This window comes from Parasteatoda tepidariorum, chromosome 5 (assembly GCF_043381705.1).
Source record: "Parasteatoda tepidariorum isolate YZ-2023 chromosome 5, CAS_Ptep_4.0, whole genome shotgun sequence".
Classification (NCBI taxonomy): domain Eukaryota; kingdom Metazoa; phylum Arthropoda; class Arachnida; order Araneae; family Theridiidae; genus Parasteatoda; species Parasteatoda tepidariorum.
The window spans coordinates 44,173,141-44,194,865 of NC_092208.1; the positions used below are offsets into that span (position 1 = coordinate 44,173,141).

Sequence of the window (21,725 nt, forward strand, 5' to 3'; positions counted from 1 at the left end):
GTAAAAAAGGTAAAATTTCATAAAATGAAATGAGTAATAAAGGTTTATTTTTAAATTTACTTCATAATTTTTGAATAAATTTGATCAATTCAAAAATTGCAGGTTATAAAAAGAAATTAAGCATTTGTAAGGTTATAATTTCTTAAAGAACCATAAATAAATAATATGTCATGAATTTTACTGGATATATCCCTTTAATTACTTTAAAAATTTAACTTAATAGTGCATTAATATAATAAGAAATTCATTACTTTAAATGATTAAATACTTTAAAATTTCATTGTATAAATAAGAAATTTTGTGGTATGTTTATTATAGTAAAATTTATGGTACTTTACTGAAGTTTAAAAGAAGTTGTTCTGAATAAAACAAAATTTTGCTGCATTGACAAACCAAAATCCTCAAAATTGGAAAAGAAAAAATAAGAACAAAATTGATTTAATTATTGACTAAAATATCACAAGTTTGCTATTAAAATTTCAATACAAAACTGAAGCACTTCTCTTAACTAAAGGTTTAATTCCACCAGAAGAATGAAACTTTTTTTTCACTCATAGGTATAAAAATTGAATTAAAAAAATGCAGAAAGATATGTGTGTCATTGAGGGTTTACAGAAAAATGCTTTTCCTACAACCCCCACTTACATAGTTTCCATAACGGAGGAATTGTTCGAAATCCGGATCCATGTCGTGGTGATCCATAGCCATGAAGAGGGTATTCACGACTATACAAAGAGTGATGAAGAGCTCCATGAAAGCATCGAAGACTATTAGTGAGATAAATTCTTGAAAGCGAACCCAGCATTCGCAACAGTCCCATACGCAGAAGACATCTAAGCATTTCAAACAACTCGCCAAACAGCGCTCCTTGAATCTAGGTCTATCCTCATCCTCTCTTTCTGTAGGAAAATAATAAACGGATACTGAATAATGTTTAAGTATTGCCATTCTGTAGCCTCTGGATGAATTTGTAATACAGCACAACACCAAAAGGAAGCCCAAACATGCAGGATACGTGGCAGAGCAGAAAATGCTTTTTCTTCAACAAAGAACACCAAACATATATCAATACTTCAATTAAATACATAGCAAATAATTATTTGTATGCTTATTTAGCTCTTCTAAAATAAATCATCATAAATATATTGGCAAGGTTAGACACACATTTTATAGGCCTTGTGTCAAAATTCCTTATTAAGCCTTTCCTTAAAACACAAAAAATCTAACTTTCCAGTTTCTTTTACACTGTAATTGACCTTTTGATCCCCGAAGTGTGAATTTTCCTAAACATATGAAATTTATAACTTCAAATTGTTTTATAAGTGTAATGTTTTCATCAAAACTTTATGTTTATTGGGTTATATTATGATTTATTTTAAGTTGTGGTAAATCTAATTGCAAAAAAAAATATGCCAATTTACTTAAAAACTTAACCATTTAGTTAAGTATTTCAACTGAGCTCTCCCCTGAACTGAGCATCAGGATAATTCTCCCTATCCTTCCCTCTTAAATACTGCCCTACATATTGGGTGTTTTAAATGTGACCAATAATTTGAAAAATCATTTACAGAAAAATGCAGGAAGATAGAAATGCATGGTTTGCTATACGCTGCTTAGAAAATCATTTAAGTAGCAACAGAATTAGTAAACATATAGCGCTCCTAACTGAAAAAAACCTTTATTTTTCTTCAATTGATTTATCAAATTGTCTACTTTTGGAATGCCCAGTATACAGATGCAAAGAATGTATCCTCAAATCAATAGTACTGATCTCTCTTTACCTTAAGAAAAAAGATATATTCATTCAAATTACACTTTTTCTGTATGGATTTATGATGATGTATTTTAGTATTTATAAATAAATTGACGAGTAATGCATTATTTTGGAAAACATAGAGTTGAAAAATTTGCATTAGAAGAACTGGGATGAGAAATGTTTGTTTTTCATTTGTATGGTTAATATGCGTTATTATGTTTATTAACTAGTAGCACACATTATTTATATAGTACAGTAGTTAATTAACAGGTAATAAAATCTAGATATTACTTATTAATTTATTTATTTTTACTATCAAACAAATATCAATCTATTAAAATATTTTATTTCTTAAAATTTCTTTTATGGCAATTGTTTTTTGTTCAAAAAACACAACATTTAAATCCTAACGCTACATTTTATTTTGATCATTGTATTTTCTAAACATAGGTTTGAGAAATATCAAGCAATTAAAGCTTAGTTTGCACTTATGAACTGTGTTGTTAAAAACCGTACAAAATTTAAACTTTTTGCTGTTATCACAAAACATGGTTTCTTTAAATATTAAATATCAACAACTTCAATCTACTAAAATAGTTTTTTTTTAAATTTTTTAAGGCAATTGTTCTTTGTTTAAAAAACACAACATTTAAAATTAAAAAAAAAATCCTAACGTTACATCGTATTTTGATCAGCTTCTAAACATAGGTTTGAGAAATATCAAGCAATTAAAGCTTAGTTTGTAGTTATTAACTGCGTTGTCAAAAACAGTACAAAATTTAAACTTTTTGCTGTTATCACTAAACATGGTTTCTTTAAGTATTAAATATCAACAACTTCAATCTACTAAAATAGTTTTTTTTAAAATTTTCTTAAGCCAATCGTTTTTTGTTTAAAAAACAACTTTTAAATTTAATAAAAATTCTACCGTTAGATAGTATTTTAATCAGTTTCAAAGCATAGGTTTGAGAAATATCAAGCAATTAAAGCTTAGTTTGCCCTTATTAACTGTGTTGTCAAAAACCCTAGAAAATTTAAACTTTCTGCTGTTATCACAAAATAAGGTTTCTTCAAATATTAAATATCAACATCTTCAATCTACTAAACTAGTTTTTTTTTAAATTTTTTTTAAGTCGATTGTTTTTTGTTTAAAAAACTCTTAGTGGAAAAAAATATGAATTACTTATACATAGAAATTTTCTTCACTTTAAATCCTATCTGTAGAAATAAACTTGATTTGTGGATAACAAATCAAGTTTATTCCAATAGATATTTAAATTTATAACAAACACAAGCACTAAAATGGTATAAATCCACTACAAGATTATTGATAGTGACAAAATAAAACAAAATAGAAAATAATGTAAAGAAAGAGTAGTTATGATAATGAAAATAGGCTACTGTAACAGAAAGAATTTTAAACTGCTTAACAATGCATATAAATATGATAATTTTTTTACATAATCCATAACTTAGCTTCAAACTACAAACATTGAAGTATTAGAAATATTATTTAAATAATATTATAATAAATTTCTTTGACACAACCATTAACTTAGGTGCAAATTTACCTACATTAAAGAATTAAAAATATTATTTAAATAATATTATAATAACATTTTTTACACAATCAATAACTTAGCAGCAAAATTACTTACATTAATGAATTAGTAGCAATATTATTTAATTAACAACAAACATAACAATAAAAATTAAAATAGTTATATAACAACATATTAAATAATAATAAATATTATTGACAATATTTTTGCAACACACTAATTACAAATTTAATGCTAGTAAAAAACAACTATTATTACTAAAATGTGTTAAATTAAATAGCAAATAAATATTCTAGTTGTAAATTATGAATCTTTGTAATTCATTAATGAAAAATTAATGCTTAAGGACAATTGAAAATTGTTATTTGGTAAAGTAAGCATTGTTAATTTTCAAACCGAAATCAAGATAACATAAGAATTAAACTATCATCAATACCTATCTGAATAATGTAAAAATTTTAGTTATATTATGCAGTGAAAAAAAACAATTTATTTTCTTCATCAAATTTTTACGTATCTAATAATTTAACTTTACTATTCGAAGATAAAATCGCATATTAATTATTTATGAAAAGAAATAATCATCTATGACTTTTTAATAAAATCAAATAAAATTCTAATCATATAAAAATTAAAAAAAATAAGACATTGCAAACCAAATTAAATATTTAATCACAGCGAGACATAATTTTTTGTCACCTTTAACAACTTTGCCATACAAAGTTTTTTCTCCCCTTAAATTTAAAACTTCAATATTCCAATACTTTTGAAAAACTATAAACAATAATATTTGGAAGTTTTATATAAAATTTTATTTTTCTTAAATAAGATTAGAAATCACACTGAGTAAGAAAAAGACAGAACAAAAAGTTTATAATTTAGTGTTGAGTTTTTAAAAAAATTTAATCCATTTCAATTAAAAAGTCAAAAAAGAATAATCAAAGTCATGATTGTATGAAAATAAAATATATAGTTATGATAAACTACATAATTATGTTATTTTGAGAAGAATTTTTTTATTTAACTCATGTTAAACTTGTGAAATAAATAAAATAAATAAAAATATTTGTTACAATTTTATAAAAAAATTTATATACTATACGTTTTTAAATAAATTATTGATTCCTAAGTCTGGTATAAATAAAATATTTAAACTTATATTGATTAAATTATTTAACTTATTGAGTTAGTTTACGTCTTATTTGTAAGCACATTTTTCATTTTATAATTAATAAAAAAATTTATAGTTAGCACAACAAATGAAATGCTTCATTTTCTTATTAATTTTTAAAATATAATAAAAATTGACAGTTTAAGAAATTACAATTGGAAATTTTAAAACTTATTCACAATTTCAAGCTTAAACGAAGTATGTTTTGTGTTATTAAAAACTAATGTAACTAAAAAGTAAAAGTATAAAAATATGAAATTTTAATTATGAAATTTAACTATTATAGAGATATAATTAAAACTTTATTTAACTAAAGTTAATATTTTCAAAATTGCAGTCTTAGGACGAATTTTTTAAAAAAAAATTTTTATAGAAAAAATTGTTTGAAACGTTAAATATTTAAGCATTAATACTTGAACTACCACTGTATGACAAAAATGTATCCTAAAAGCACTTGACAAAATATTTTTTTAAAAAAAAATTTGATGAGATTACTAAATATATTTTAATTCAGTAACATAGTTGAAATTACTCAAAACACATAATTTGTAGCATACAGACATTAAGCATAACAGAGCATACAAACATGCGGAGAAGGGCTGCTCTGCCATCCACAAGATAGATGAAGAAAGCACACAGTTACATACATTCATTTAAATATTATTCATCAGAGAGTATGCAGAAAGAAAAAGAGAGAGAAAGAGAGATAGAGCTCTACATCTACTTTTCAAACTTAAAACCACCATAACTAGCTACAGATGATAGCTATTTCCCAAATAATTACCTCTCTCACTATCTTTACTCTGTCTTCCAGCTGCCTGTTCGATGATGTCATTTACAACCATGAGATCTGAAAAATAAAATATAATAAACAAATATATTTCATTTATAATCAAGGAATATCAAAATAATTCCGGACAAGGAAGGTTAATGAGGTTGCAGGTTCCTAAGAAAATTAGGAAGAATTTAATATCCAGCACATCAAAGTTGCAATATATATAAAATAATATAGGGTACAATATATTTGCTTGCAATATAGGAGGCATATAAAATAATGTAAGATGTTTAGAGCCACATGGCATATAATGTACAAGGCAACATGTAAAAAAAAATTGGCACATGTGCTAAATAGAGAATGTAGTTTTAATTTATGAAACAAAAGATAATTTAAAACCAAAAGTTAAGTAAGTTGTGCAGTAAATCAATACAGATTTGTAGACAGAAACAAAAAAATAACTTTTTTTTTACCAATAAATAGTAAAATTTATTAATATTTACAAATGTGGCTCAATATGGCGGCAACGTTTAAAGTCACATAGCATGTGATGCACTGGAAATAATGTAAAAAATATGGTGTACATGGTACTCTAAGTTCGTGGTTTAAATTTCTAAAAAAAATAATTGAATGCTAAAAATTACAATACTAGAAAAATTGGGGGCTTTACGCCCATGAATAATAAACTGAAATAATAAATGTTTAACTATAAGAGGTAATAATAAATTTAAATAATGCATTTTTAACTATAAGATGTAGCATTTCTTAATATTTGCAAATCTGGTTGAGTATGCCTGCCATTTATATATTCAAGACACTGAATATTAAACTTGAAAAAATAAATTTTGCCATATTGGCGACATTTAGTATATATTTTTTCAAATAAATTAAAATTACGTATTCTACTGAACACACAAGTCAATTTTTCTTAACATTCCACCCAGAATATCACATGCTATGTAGCTCTAAATACTTCACTTTATATTATGTGTACTTTGTATATTTGGTTGAGTTATATATAACTTCCACATTCAAAGAAATGCACTGTAACATGTTAATTACTCTTACATGTAACATATTTACAAGTACGGCTGAATACGAGCTTATGTTCTTGTCCAATATGAAGCACCGAATTTTGCAATATTGGGAACTTTCAGAATATATATATGAAATAAATTCACTCCCTATATTTTGGTTGGGAATGTATGTCACTATTTTTTAGATTCCACTCAATAAATCCCATGTTATGCAGTTCTTGATGCTTCACATAATTTTATGTGCATCTTGTATACTAAGTTTAGTCATAAATAACTTCATTTAAAGAAATGCACCATAACATGTAAATTACCATGACATGTAACGTATTTATAAGTGCGGCTTAATATGACTTCTTTCTTATAGTACAACTTATAGTATATTTATTTTATAACTCGAAATCACATACTCTATTCGGCAAGAATGTCAATATTATTTGGATTTCACTCCATGAATCATGTGTTATGTTGTTCTAATCACTTAATATTTTATAAGCATTTTGCCTAAATCATGCAAGATGAAACAAAAATAACTTCTTATTTAAAGTAAGGTATCATAACATGTAAATTACATTGAATCCATAATATAATATGTACCTTAAAATGAAAGAAAAACGTATTCGATTCGTCTGAAATAGACAGCTGCAAATCAAATTTGGTAAGAAACCACGTCGAAAATAATATAAAATTTTAAAACAAAATGTAAGTTTAAATTTTGAAATTTAACAAAATTAAAGTAATTTTAAATTACTAAATTTACGTAATTTTAAATATTAGAAAATTGAATAATAGATTGAATTACTACAAAATAAATTTTTTTTTTAGATTTAAGTTACTTTAGAGCTTCACATAATTTTTTAAACTTGCGAAAACTGATTTTGATAATTAATAGTAAGTATTTCATTTCAGAAAAAAAATTAGCTTATCATTAATTCTATAAACTATTTTGAATGTCACTAGTGATAACAAACACATTTTTTTCTTCGTCATGTTTTACTGTTTAAGCTAAAATTAGAAATGTAGTAGAATTAAAATTACTACCAATAATAGAAGGTGTAGATAATTTAGTGATAAATACCTTTCATATCTACAACTGTTTGTATATGGGGATCTGAAAATGGACTATCTGTGGGCTTTTTGGATAATATACATTCATCTGAGTCAGGAGAATCCTGTAAAAAGAAATAAAAAAAAATTGTTTTTAACTCCGGAACTATTTATACAGAAAGAACTTTATTCATAAATACTGTTTTTTTTTTTTTATGAAACAAGGAAAATTTATTTTTTAAAAAAAATATTTTAACTGGAAAGCTACAAGGACAAATTTGTACAAAACTTTCCTGCATTAGTATGTTTTCACATCAATAAAAAAAAATGTTTTTCTATTTGAGAACTCAATTGAGCTGACAGTAATAAATAACTATTGATACATTTCACCAAAAAAACACTTATAACATATTAACACAATATTTTTATGATGCTTAAAACAAAATTTATGAAAAGTTTTCAGAAAGACAACAGCTTAAACAGTATGATTTAAATATTGAACTTTATTGCAACGTTTCAATCTCAGACTAAAGGTTAAAATAAACAATAAGTTTTATATTGAAAAATTATTTTTTTGATCTTTAATGTAGCTTTGCATCAAACATAAAAACATATTATTGCAAATTAATTATTTAAAAGATTGTATTTGGCCCTTTGATTGTTGTACAATAGAGCAACTAGATTGAAAATTAAATTGTTAAGTATTAAGCTACAATCAGTATGAATCAATTATTTGACTTTTTTTATGTTGTTTAAATCTCAGACCATAGACCGATACAAACAATAAATTTTATGTTAAAAAGTTTATATTTTGAAATTTTAATGCAGATAATTTTTAATTATTATATTTATTGCAAATAACTAATTAAGAAATTGCTAATTAAAAAAAACTTTTATTATTGCAAAATATAAAAAAATTAGACTTCTCTAAGTAAGATAAATTTAAATATAATTAAAAAACTGTCAGTTTAATTCTTAGTAAACTGATTTACAAGGAACCTAATGAACTATTTACAAGTAACTGAAATACAAAATTTTTGCCAAAATCTGGAAGTACAGCTAAAAAAGGGGTGATTTTGATCACCTACTTTCAATGAATGTTGCCAATAAACTCGTGATTGAACAGCATTAGTATTTATTGATCCCCTAAATAGGAGAATTTGTTTAACATTCCTTCTTATATTTCATACATACTTCATTTAAATTAAACCTGATTACAATGAGAACTCCTCAACAACCTCAAAAATCATACTCCAGTTACAATTTTGATACAATAAAAGTTTTAAATTTTAATATACTTTTAAGAATTTACAAGCATAATTAGGCTAGTTGACGAGTTGCTATTATTACATCACCAATCAAGCTTATAACTTATGTTTAATACTTTGAAATTTGCACTGATTGATATATCACATCACTAAAGAACTTAACTTCTTTTAATACTGTTAATCTTTTTTGCAAATTATGAAAGTATGTGTAATTATTTAACACATTTAACCGTCCAAACATAAGGAACCTTAGAGTACTGAACTGAAATTTTCCTGGGCTAAAAGCTATTTTCCTATTGAATAACATTGGGAAAGCAGTTTTTGATAGAGGTATGTCACTAGCATTAAGTTCAGAGAAAGCTAGTACATAACAACACTCAGAACACAATTTAAAAGGCGATTAAAATTTTAAACGGGTTTAAAGTACAGTAAAGATGCATCACTAGAGTTGTAGCATTATATTTAAACAAATAACATTTATGATTTTGAGTCAAAACTGCTATTATTGTCGTTTTACTTATCTAGAATATATTTATTTAAACATTACATAATGCACATAGCATTTTCATTTTATTATAATTAATTAATTATAGACTGCTAGCCTATTTTGTTTCTACCAATTAAAAACCAATTTGAATTCTGCAATTTAATATTATGAATAACAAAGACAGGTATAAATTAAGTTCATTTCAGTTTAAGTATTTATACTAGCGATATCGAATACATGCTGTTCAAACTGATATGAATAATAAGGTAAGGTCACAAAATCACACATCTGTATTTCTACCCACATAGAGCTCCACTGATACTTGTGTCAATTATTGTAAATATGGTGCAGTTTCCATTTTCTTTAAAACACAGATATTTTGTTTATTGTACTGTATTTAATGATGTCTTTCAATATAAAGTAACTGTTACAATGACATACTTCATTTTTACAATGAGCGATCCATTTATAACAAATATTTTGTCCTTTGTAATGCATTATAAGTTAGCCATGTAATGATTTTGATTCATGGTCAAAAAGTATTGAGTTTTACTTTTGTTTCCAGAAGAATTATGCGAACATCTAAATTTAGCACAATATTTTGTCTTAATTAGCAAGCACTAAAATTTACTTAACAAGATTTTTTTGGTCAACAAGGTGTATGTATATAAGTTTTTTACTAGACAGCTAGTCATTTATAGTTCTTGTCAAAAAACTCTACTAAAATATTTGGATTTTTATACTGTTTAAACTTCTATTTCCACAGCTTCAATGTAATTTTAAGAAGATATCTGAATGAATATATAACAAAAAATAATATATAACAAAAAATAATATATAACAAAAAAAAATTATTTCAGGAGCTTTTTATCCATAAAAAAATTTATACATGAAAAATTGTTTAAAATTGAAGAGGTTAAAGTGAGAATAACGAGGTTTATATGTTTTAAAAAAAGATGTAAGAAAAGTTGCATTTTGTGTTACAACATAACTGCTTTTTTTTAAAATTTTGCTAAACTTAATCACTATGCTATGATATAATATTTATGGATGAAATAAAAAAATGTCATGTCTTTTACAAATTGAAGCAAAAGTTGTGTAACCTCAAAATAAAGGCCTTGCAAGTTTCTTGAGCGTGACCGTAGCTGGTCCTCCTTTGTCAAACCCCGGCTATAAACATCTACATGAGATGTGTATGATATTCTGGATAAGTGAGATGTATAGCTAGAGTGCCTTGAATTTAAGTTAGTGTAGTGAACAGGGATCACAATAGCTCCATCCTCCTCTGACATAGGAGTTACGGCCTTGCTGTCATCTGCATACGGCAGGTGCTCCTGAGCATCTTTGTAGGTGTTCAGGACCAGAGGTTTTCTGTCACCATAGCGACGGCCATTACGCCAGCTGACGCTGTACTGACTTCCCCGGCTTGCACGCCGAATGTTAAATGGAGAACCAGGAAGACTTAGGCTGGCCTAAAATTGAGATTATTTTGGTTCTAAAATTATGAGATAGCTTCGGCTTTTTATCTCTCTTGCCTTATTATTTCAGCAGACACCTTGCCCTCAGCAACTTCACATGAATTTGGGTTGTAAAAGTTAACGGGTAAAAGTAACCAAAATGACTCTATTGGTTTCAATGGTACTTCATTAAAGTCATTAAAATTCAGTGGGTATGAGAATAGAAAAATAATTTTTAGTGCAAAAGCAAGCAATGTACACATGAGCCAAAATGATAATTTATAATATTTACAAAGATCCCCAAACAAAATAATACCAAATAATTTTAAAAAAAAGTAATATTTGCTATTTGGTCACAGTTAGTGTAAAAAAAAGGTTATACAATATTTTACAAAGCTTATACCTGCTAATAGATTAGTGATCTTTGGTAGATTAAGTTAACATTAATTAATTTTGTTTGAGGATAAGTGCTATGTGCTGAGTGCAAATTTCTGCAGAAATATAATGGCAGCTTTAAAGCTAGAAAGCAATGCATTTAGCCTTAAAGCAAAGCAAGAAGAGCTAAAAAAGAAATACATGTTATCAATAAAAGGCACAAAACACATATTACAGCAGAATAGAAGTATTTTTTAAGTGTTATGCGAAGAATAAGCTGTTAAGAAAAAAATAAATAAACAAGAAGTTTTAGTTTTTGATGTAAAGTTGTGAACATAAAAATAGAAGTAATAGCAGAATAAGTATTTTTTTGTTGAAAACTTGACAAAGTTAACAATTGGAAGAATAAGCATTAAGGAGAAAGTATACACTCAAAACAAGTTAAGAAGCGTAACAAAAATAATATTTTTAATATACTATAAAGCAAAATGTACAACAATAATAAATTAAGTTAAAATCATAATTAAAAAATAATAAAAATGTAGAAATCATAATTGAAATGAATATTATTATGATCTATTTGTTAAATACTTCATTAAAAATTATTTACATGAGATAATTACGATTGTAATCTGCAATAATTAGAAAAATAAAATACATGAATTAAAATTTTTTTAATTAATGAATATAGATGTTAATATCTTAACTGCATGATAAGATAATCAATGTATTATTAACAAATAAAATTATGAATTATTTAATGTCTGGATTTAATTACACATAAAATAACAATGACACGAAAAAATATCTAAAGAAAATATAAATAGCATTCTACTTAAAATTAAAATAAACTGAGTATTAAAAATTTCTGTTAAATTTTGTCCATAAAGTTCAGAACCATATCCAAAAATTTAATATCAAAATATAAATTTAACAAGTTGTTTGAGACTATAGGTATATTTTCTAGTGTTTAAGTCACAAAACAAGTGCATATTTTACTTACAAGTGTTGGCATTTTCTATGAAGTAGCCGGATCATCTGAGATTGGGGCAAATCAGCAAAATACCAGTGAACTTTTAGAACGAAGCTGAACTGTAAATATACCTGACCCTAATGTTATGGTTAATCAGCCATCTGAAGTTTATTCAAAAACCTTAGCAATGTGTAAAAGCAAATTATAATCAATAATTAAAACAAAACCCATTCCTTTTTATATTGATTGCTTGTTGTTTGTTTGCAATTTTGTTAAAATGAAAAACATATTTTAAGATTTCATTGGATTCACAAAGAAAGAATTTAATCTGACTTAATATATATGTCTCTAAAGAATATTCAATTTAAAATTAACCAAAGTAAAGTTTTAGAGCTATTAAAAGAAAAAGTTCGAGGTAAATCCATCATTCTTAAAAGCTTTTCTAAAATACTCTTTTCTGATAAATTTAAAAAGGAATGAGCATTCTTTTTGAGAAAATGATTTATATAAAGAAACTTATAAAGTAAAATAAAATGAGTAAACGAACATAATAATAAGGTATAAAGTAGAAAAAAAATTTAAAATGAAATAAACAAATAAAAAAAAAACTTGCACTAAAATGGGTTCATGCAAATTAATAAAAAAATTAAAGTCAAGCAGGATTTCATTAAAAGATGGCTGAATGAGTATGACTACTACCTGAATTCTACCACTGGGTTTGTCAGTTGACAAATTAATTATAATTTGTAAGAGAATAATAAAACTGTTCATACTTTTAATAGTTTAAAATTTCAGTGGGGTGAAATGTACTTTTTTGTAATATCAGTTTCATAAAAATAACCCTATTTTATATATATTTTTACTCTCACAAATTTAAAAAGAATTTTTAACATGAAACAGACTGTGTAGAACTATTTATTAAAATTATAATCAAATACACTTTTAACTATCTCAGAATCTTTGTAAAAGGAACCAGGTACTACATGGAATAGCAGAATATTGTCCTGGTTAATAATTAAATTGCTATTACAAATAGGAAATCATTTTTATTACTGTATTTTAGAGTTTAGCTAAAATTATTTTTGCTTTCTAAAAATAATTCTTATTCTACAGGTAGTCACAATTTCTTAAGCTTCCCATTCAATCAAAGATAAGTAAGATTGAAACACCAAGATTGATCAATACCAATGATAATTTCTAGATTGTTTTTTATTCTAAAAAAAAAAAGAAAAAAAAAAAAAGGAAAAAAGATTGACTTTAAAACTGCATCCAATTCTAAAGACTATAGAACTTCTCTATGATTGCTTTTAGAAATATTTTGTACAAGAGAAAATCCCAGATATTGTTATAATTAACATTATTTCTTCATCAACACAATCGTAATCTATAATAATTGCCTGTAGAAATGATAAAAAAATCAATCCATACTTGTTAACAGACAATAAATCAAATCTGTTTATTAGTCAACATTTTAAGTCTAATACTGAATTTAATGTAGCATTTGACCACACAAGCGTCAAAATTGACAAATTGAACATGATGTACTTAAAGCAAGCTAATCAAATGGTATCATAAACCAAATTTGACAAAAAGAGAAAAAGAGGGAGATAATCAAAATACATTGAAATGATCTTCAATTGCGTGACCCGTATTTACCAAAACAAGTTAATGTTAATACAACTAAGATTGGTTAGTACAAATTAACAAAATTTATGCTAAATTTTTTATAGCAAAATTGGATAATTTTTTAAAGTTTGCATTGTTGATCTTGGATACATTTCTTACTTTCCTAGGCGCAACATTTTACAAAGACCAATGAGTTATCCATTAACTCTGTAAAAAACTGTAAAATATTTTAGAATTTGCCCACAGGAATACTAAACTGATTGGAAAACAGCTTTTGATGATTTAGTAATTACAGCATTATTAAGTATTGAATTGTCAACTGACAGCCCACTAAACAAGGGTCTATTTGTCTATTCAATTGCTGGAACTAATACTTTGTCTATCTACATCTGCTCATTGAATGCAATAGTAATTCTAATTATTTCTACTTTGACGACAAATATATGATAAAAATATGATTGAATAGTACTACGAGAACCTATGAAGGATTTAATCTACAGTAGGAATACTTTAAATTGACTACTGAAGAGTGATTAGTATGAGATAAACTACGAGAAAGAACATATTGCAAAAAAGATAATTATAATATTGAAAGATTTTAGATTCTCAATATACAGAATATTAAGTATCAATTATTGAACATTCATTTTTTTTTTCAAATTGCACAATTCACACATACAAAAATATACATATCGCATAAAAAGAATATGAATTACCTGATCATGGTTATGACATTTTAAAATCGCCCACTGCAAAAAAATTTTCTCGTTTTCAAATCTACCTTACTATTACATATTTAAATGAGAACGCATTAGCTAATAGATTTCAATTTAGAAAGATTAATTAGGCTTGACAAGAGGAAGAGTGAAATATGAGTTTTCACTGAAAAGTTCATTTTTTAGAAGACTTAAAAGTTTTTTTTTTACAGAACAGCAAGTATAAAAATAATTCTAATCTTTCACGGAAATTTATACCATGTTAATTTTGCATTTATTTTTATAAATATGAGTGATAAATGAAATTCATTATATCTTAATCAAATCAATCTTATATCAAAGAAACAATAAAATATTATAAATATTAAAATATTTTTGTGCTTGCTGCAAAAGTAAAATACATTAATTTAAATACTTCAAAAAAAATTAAAAATTAAGTTGCGAATGTTACTCAACATTTTTAACAATTCCATTGATCTGATATTTGAATTTATTATTTTAATTCTACAAATTACAAAATAGTAGATAAATAAAATTGCATGCTTTCTTATATCAGAATGCCTAATACTTTATTTTGTTGTATAATAAGAAGTGCGATCAAATTTGATCTTCCATTGAATTTGAAGTGCAATAGAATCTCTGACAACTCATTCTTAATAAAAAAAAGACTTTTTTTTTCAAATATCGATAAAAGAATTAAAAACGAACATTAATATGAAATGTTATGATTACCAAAATACAATAAATAGTATTAAGAACCGGTACTTTATAATAGACACTAAAAAAAGTATTAATTAATAAAAAAAATCTATGTATTAAAGTAAAAAAATAATGTATTATAGTAAATATTATATTAAAGTAAATTACATTTAACGAAAAATTAAAGTAAAAATGAACGTAACTGAAATAAACCTTTTCAAATAAGCTAAAAATGATTAATATATATATATATATATAAAGAAAAGATTTTTAATCAAAATAAAATAAAATTAAATTTTTAAGATAAACATGAAATTTTCTTTTGTAAGTTTACTTTTTATTTCCATCACATTTTATAAAGAATCTTTCTTTTATTTGGAATATATGATATCAGACAGTATATAAATTTATACAAACCAATATAATACACACAATAAATGTAATAGTTTATTTTGAATTTAAAAAAAAACACTCTTCCTCTTGTATAATAGTTCGAATTTTATCGATTAAATATTCAGCTAAAAAATCCTATAACTAAATTTTCAATAGAAGAGGAACAATGAGTTGATCTAGTTTTCATTCAGACTGATATGCATGACCCGTCTAATGCAACCACATACTAATCATCAATAAAATATCGTTCATTATTGTCTAAAATGCCAAGATTAATGTGCTGTTTTGACAATAACAAGCAAACGTAAGACTGATTTATCTGTTAAACACCAATGGGTAACAATCTCAACACAGATGAACAAACAACATATATTTTGCAACAGAAGACACACACAATTCATGCCCAATTAGATTATTCTAAGACACCGAGATGGAATACACAAACAAGCAACTTATGTTTCAGACAGAGCACACCGAGATATAACTAAACACATCTAGCAAAAGATACACTCAGAATTTGACCTTTTACAACAATTAAGTCAATGATAATATAACTTTATTTTTAATCTAAAAGCTGGAGAAATTTTAACTTTTTACAGGAGTTTTTATTTTTTATAAGAGTTTTCCCACTTGAAAATGTACAAAAAAAAAGAAAGATATATTTACAGTGATAAATGTGGGATATTTACAGTTTATTTAATAAGAACATAATAGGATTAGCTAGGGAAATCAAAGCAGTTAACAATAAAAATAGGGATTTTTTCAAAGGGGTTGATGAATTTAAACACTTTTAAAAAAGCTATAATCACAAAAGCTATCCATACAACAGCCGCATTTAAGTTTATAAAACAGTTAGATAACATTTAGTAGCAAAGAAATGAAGGTTTGTTAAAATAGATTACTAAAATTTTATAATTCCAAAAAGTTGTTAGCTCTTTAAAAGATAAAATAATTTCAAACCTGATTGGTCAGAAACAATGAGTACAAAATGTAATAGCCGAAACTTTAAATTAAATAGAATGCAGCCTAACCTAAAAACTATGGTGATTACAAAAAGTCAATATTTTATTTTAAATTATGCCTAGATAAATAAGTTTGTTCATGAAATTTTTCACCCATAACAAAAATATCTCCTTACGTCAGAGAATCAATTAAACTATTGTACTCATGTTCCAAATCAATTAAAAGCAAAGATGAGTTTAATGAAGACAAACATTTTTAAACATTATGTTTCCAACGATGAAGAAAAAGTTTGATGCAAAAGGTTTCATACTAGACAGGAAAAAAATACATAGTTAAAAAGTTAAGTATATAATTAGCAAAAACATGCACATGCAAAACAGGTAGAAATGAAAGAAAAGTGTAAAAGTGCACCATGCATAATAGAATGCCAAAATGTTAAGTATGTGGTTTGATAAAAACTTTTCGGCACATATACAGGGTGAAATAGTTTAAAGTATAAAATTTTGAAAGATATCATTATTCAGCTCATACAAAATTATTGTCTTATTTTAAATATAGTAGATAAAATACAAATATGGAAACAAAGTAGGTTTTAAAAGGCTCAAAAAACTATAATCTAAATTTAGAATATCAACATTACTTATATGAGTTAAGTATTGTTTAATTTTAGTACATTTAGAGAACAGCATATAATCACAAAAGCTTTGCTTGAAAAAGTGAAAATTTAGAATATTAATTAATAAATAAATGATGCAATGCATTAAAGACAAATACTGCTCATGAGCATTGTATCATCAACATGATGCAGGAAGTCGCAAATGCTTTACAAAATCAAAAGCAGAATAAAAAAAAATCAAGGCAGATATTGATATTTATCAAAATATCAAAACTATCTCCTCTATTTGTATATTTATCTAAATGCTATGCAACGTAAGGCAATAAAATTTGGTATATCTCTACATGTAACGCAAATGCCATTTAGTTTTACTTCCAAAAGTGCATTCACAAGGGCCAATTTAGTTTAAGGATCAATTTTAGAATTCCCTTGTTTTTTGGGTTATTTAAACTTATAAGGTTACAAACTGGTAGTCTCAAAAATGTAAAGGGCTGTTTAATACGAGTAATAAAAAATGAAATAAAAAAATAAAATAAATAACTAATAAAGCAAAATGATTTAACACCTTAAAAAGTCTCATCTTTCTACAAAATTAATTCAAAAATATTACTGTAAGAGGAAAATACAGCACAATGATTTGAACATATTTTCTAAATCTTTCTCTTTATTTTAAAATTTTGGTGTTGAACAAAACATTTTAATAAATTAACAAATTTAATAAATTTTGGGTAAAAAAACAAAACGAATTATAAATTGCGCTAGAAAGCAAATTGTAATACATTTTCTACAGAAAATATGAATGCAGTGTTCTCCATTATTTTAACATTATACAATATTTTACCATATGGGCCTTAAGTAAAAATCCTGCTAATATATACTTTAATTTTGAAAGATAAAATTGAATATGCTTGATTAAAAAAAAAATATAGATACAGTTTGATATGAAATTAAAATTTTTTTTTCTTCCTGAACACCCTGCATATTAATGCCACATTCTATTATTAATCCTAATGAGCTACGATGAGTGAAGGGGGTGCCTATATTCTGGTGATAACTACAATGGGATTGTTGTTCCTCATCTACTACATATAACATAACTTCTCTCCTACCTTCCTTACTTTGCCATTCATGTGTGACCTTGATTCTGAGCTTTCTCCATTTTCACTTTTGATGCTAGCTCGTTCTTTCATGTCCCGTTCATCCATCATCTTCTCCTGTCCCACAAATAGCTCATAAGACCTAACCGAAGAGCCGGATGGACTCTTCACCACTCCATCGGGTGGTGAGGGGTTTAGGGCTGCTTCCTCTTCCGCCTATAAGGATTGAACATCAGGAAACGTAGAATAGGAACAAGAATAAGACTTTCAATTGAATTACTTTTGTTTGAGTAGGATTTTGGAAGTGGTGACTTGCATCACCAAGTTCATGGATAAAAGGGGATTACCCTGAAAGTTTTAAATGTGTACTAATTCAGTGTAATCGAGTAAAGTCGATTCCTAGTTAATTGAACTTTAAAAATAGTGATCAAGATCAACAAGTTCAGTGATAAAATGAAATCACTCAGAAGGTTTTAAAGGCTTATAGAATCAGTATTTAAGGGTAAACTCTATTTCTAATAATTGAATTATTGGAATAGTGATTGAATTTGGGAAATTCAGGAAGAGAAGGTTAAAATAAAAATAAAAAAAAATAAAATAAATATTAATCACCCAAAATGATTAAAAATTAAACTTCAAGGATGATATTAATTCCTATCTTTTTTCTAATTCATTGAAAAAAGAAAGCGATTGTTATTCAATAAAATTTTATTTATAGATTGCAGATCTTTCTAAAATTCTAATTTTTGTTAAGATTTCAAAACAGAAAAGGTTAATATATAGTTTTAAAAAAATAAAATTGAATAACTATTTTAGGTAAAAAAGAGCTAAGTGAAAAAAGTAGAAGAGCTAAGCTATCAATCTAGAATGTACTCAATATAATTCTCAAAACATTTAAGTAAAAAAAGAAAACAAACTAAATAAGAAGCATATTAGAAGCAAAATTTCTTTAATGAAGAAGTAAAAGTAACAAAATTTTTGAAATTTCAATTTGAAGTGAAGAGGTGGATATCATGAAATTAGGCAAAAAAGTCAGATGTGTAAAAGATGTTAGCAATTCTAAAAGGCTAAAGTAAGAGAAAGAGTTATAGAGACAAAATTGTGATCGTTTCCAAACTTATGTGAAGCACCCACAGATTCATTTAAGCTAAGATAAAAATAGGCAAGTTGCAATAAAGTAAATACTTATAAGGATACGTAAATATGATATAGGCTATTGATTCATTTCTGATTTAAAAATTAATCTCTTATTAAAGAAATATTCTTGATTAAAGATTGATTATTTTGAATTGACTATTAAGAGACATCTCTTATTCTCAAATGATTAATCTTCGTTGACGGATTATGAAGAGAAATAGTATCGGTTGATAAATGTAAGTTTAAGAAAGTTAATTAAATCCACTACGAGTTGCTGAAATTTGTTTACAGAACAGAAGAACGAAGCACACCTAAAACTGCAATGTTTAGTTTTTTTTCTACTATAAAGATGAAAAAAATCTAATTAGGCATTTAGTTTCAAAACTAATTAAATAATACTAAAGAGTTTTCACTTATATGAGAAGAAAATACTAGATGGACTTTTAAGTAAATTTTAAAACTACAAACTCATTTGATGTAAAAAATTGTGTTGTACTTTACAAATTCTATTCCACTTATACACATTCTTAAAAATAACTCTTTTTTTAAATAAATTTAGGAAAACTAGTTTTGAAATTAAATGTAAATACACAAGTTAAGAATGAAAAATTACAAATTTTCAATTCAAATAATAAAAACAATTCACAAACTCAATTAAATGTAAATACACAAGTTAAGAATGAAAAATTACAAATTTTCAATTCAAATAATAAAAACAATTCACAAACTCTTGAATGATAAACAGAAATATTTGGACGACATGAAGTATTGATAGATTAAAAAACATATTGAATAGGTAAACAGAAGTAAAACTTTAGTTACCAACTGATTTGCAGCAGCTTCTGCTGCTGCATCAGCAGCTGCTTGCAACGCAGCTTCTTCAGCTGCAATTGCTTCCTCTTCCAGTTCTGCTTTCTTTTGTAACTCATCGTAAGACATAGCTACAATAGCTAAAATTAGATTTACTAAGTAGAAGGAACCCAAAAATATTATTACAACAAAGAAACACATATGCCACGGGCCTGCCGTTTTTAGCACCTGCAAATACATATAAATATTTTTAAATAACAAATATTTTTATCAAAAAAATACAGGATAAAAAAAGTGAAATATATTCAAATTTAATTATAAAGGGCTGCCAAATTAAATTAAACGCCTGCAACAAAGTGAAATTTGTTTGATACATAAGTAATTGCTGAAAGAGTTAAAACATTTATCAAATGTAAAGATAAGATGATAAATTCTAGTCTTGTAGAAAGAGAAAAGTTATAGACAGTTTCATACTCTCTTTGTTTCCTGCCATTCATTGTTCGAACGAAACCGATTTAATTAAAATTTTTATTCACTGCAAACTAAAGGAAAATATAACAAAAAAAATTTATATCACATTGTAATAATTTAGCTATTTAATTAATAATAAAAAAGGTATAACTATCCTTTTCAAAGGCTTTTTTTTCAAGTTTTATTATTGAATTATTTTAATATGATAGAATTTTAATATTTATATTTTTTAAAACGTACACACAGTGTAAGATATAAATATGTCTTAACTGAAAATTTTGCTTGGTATTAATTCCGGTTTAGAGGGTGTAAAATGAAAATCAAATTCATATTTTCCAAAAAATTTAAATAAAATGTTTAAGTTTAATCAAATTTAAATGTTTAATGGAATTGCAAAAACCAAAACATTTAAATTTTATCAAATTTAAATGTTTAAGTTTTTGCAGTAAAAATATTTTGCTGAAGCTCTTTTCATAATTAGCACTTTAGCAGTATGCAGAATAAAATACAGGAAACCTGAATAACTTTTTATCTATTGATCTGATTTTTCTATATAGTAACAAACAGCCTTAATAGTTAGTGGGGTAGATCTTAAATGTGCTAATTAACTAATAATGATATTTTGAGAAGAAATCAGGCAAAAATATGAAATATCTCTAAATAAGCATAATTATTACTTTTAAAGAAGATTTAGATTCCTAAACCTCAAAATTTTGCATAAAGAAGTTTTATAAATAGGTGTAAATTATTTTTAAAATTTACGTAATCAGTTTCGAGGTTATAACAAAAATAAAATTAATATTAAGGACTTCCAACTCTAATTGGATCCTATTTCCCAAATTGTGAATGCACCCTATATTTTGAGTTTCAAAATTAGAATATATAAAAAAGCACATTTAATCAGAGAAACAACATTTCAACGTCTATTTTTGCAACTTGAATTACAGCCTGTTGCAATTAATAAGCAAATTTCAAATCAATTTCTCATACAATGAAGATTACATTTTAATACAGGTAATTTCCATCATTAGATCAAAAGTTAAATATGTGTTCATCTTTTATTTTACATGCTGCACATTAAAAGTTTGCTTTGTTTTCAAAGCATCAAATGTCATTTAGAATGTAGAGCAATAGATTTAGACATAATTTTTACCAAATGATAACACTATAATAAGTAAATAAGACATTGAACCTATGTTTGAAACAAAATAAAGGCCATTATTTACATAGTTAAACAAAAATTATGTTATTTAAGTCCTAGATATGTTATAAATTTATTCAAAAGTATTAAT

The 21,725-nt window shown here is 25.5% G+C and overlaps 1 protein-coding gene across 1 annotated transcript in view; it reads right to left on the minus strand.

Moving 5' to 3' along the window:
* Positions 1 to 21,725, minus strand: part of LOC107454398 (sodium channel protein para) — a 227,573-nt gene that overhangs the window by 40,655 nt on the left and 165,193 nt on the right. Inside the window, exons 9-15 of the mRNA XM_071181380.1 lie at positions 19,975 to 20,190; positions 18,028 to 18,231; positions 14,248 to 14,280; positions 10,204 to 10,572; positions 7,377 to 7,470; positions 5,274 to 5,339; positions 646 to 899 (exon numbers count right to left, since the gene is read on the minus strand). Coding sequence (XP_071037481.1) covers positions 646 to 899; positions 5,274 to 5,339; positions 7,377 to 7,470; positions 10,204 to 10,572; positions 14,248 to 14,280; positions 18,028 to 18,231; positions 19,975 to 20,190 — 1,236 coding nt within the window. The remainder of the gene's footprint in view (positions 1 to 645; positions 900 to 5,273; positions 5,340 to 7,376; positions 7,471 to 10,203; positions 10,573 to 14,247; positions 14,281 to 18,027; positions 18,232 to 19,974; positions 20,191 to 21,725) is intronic.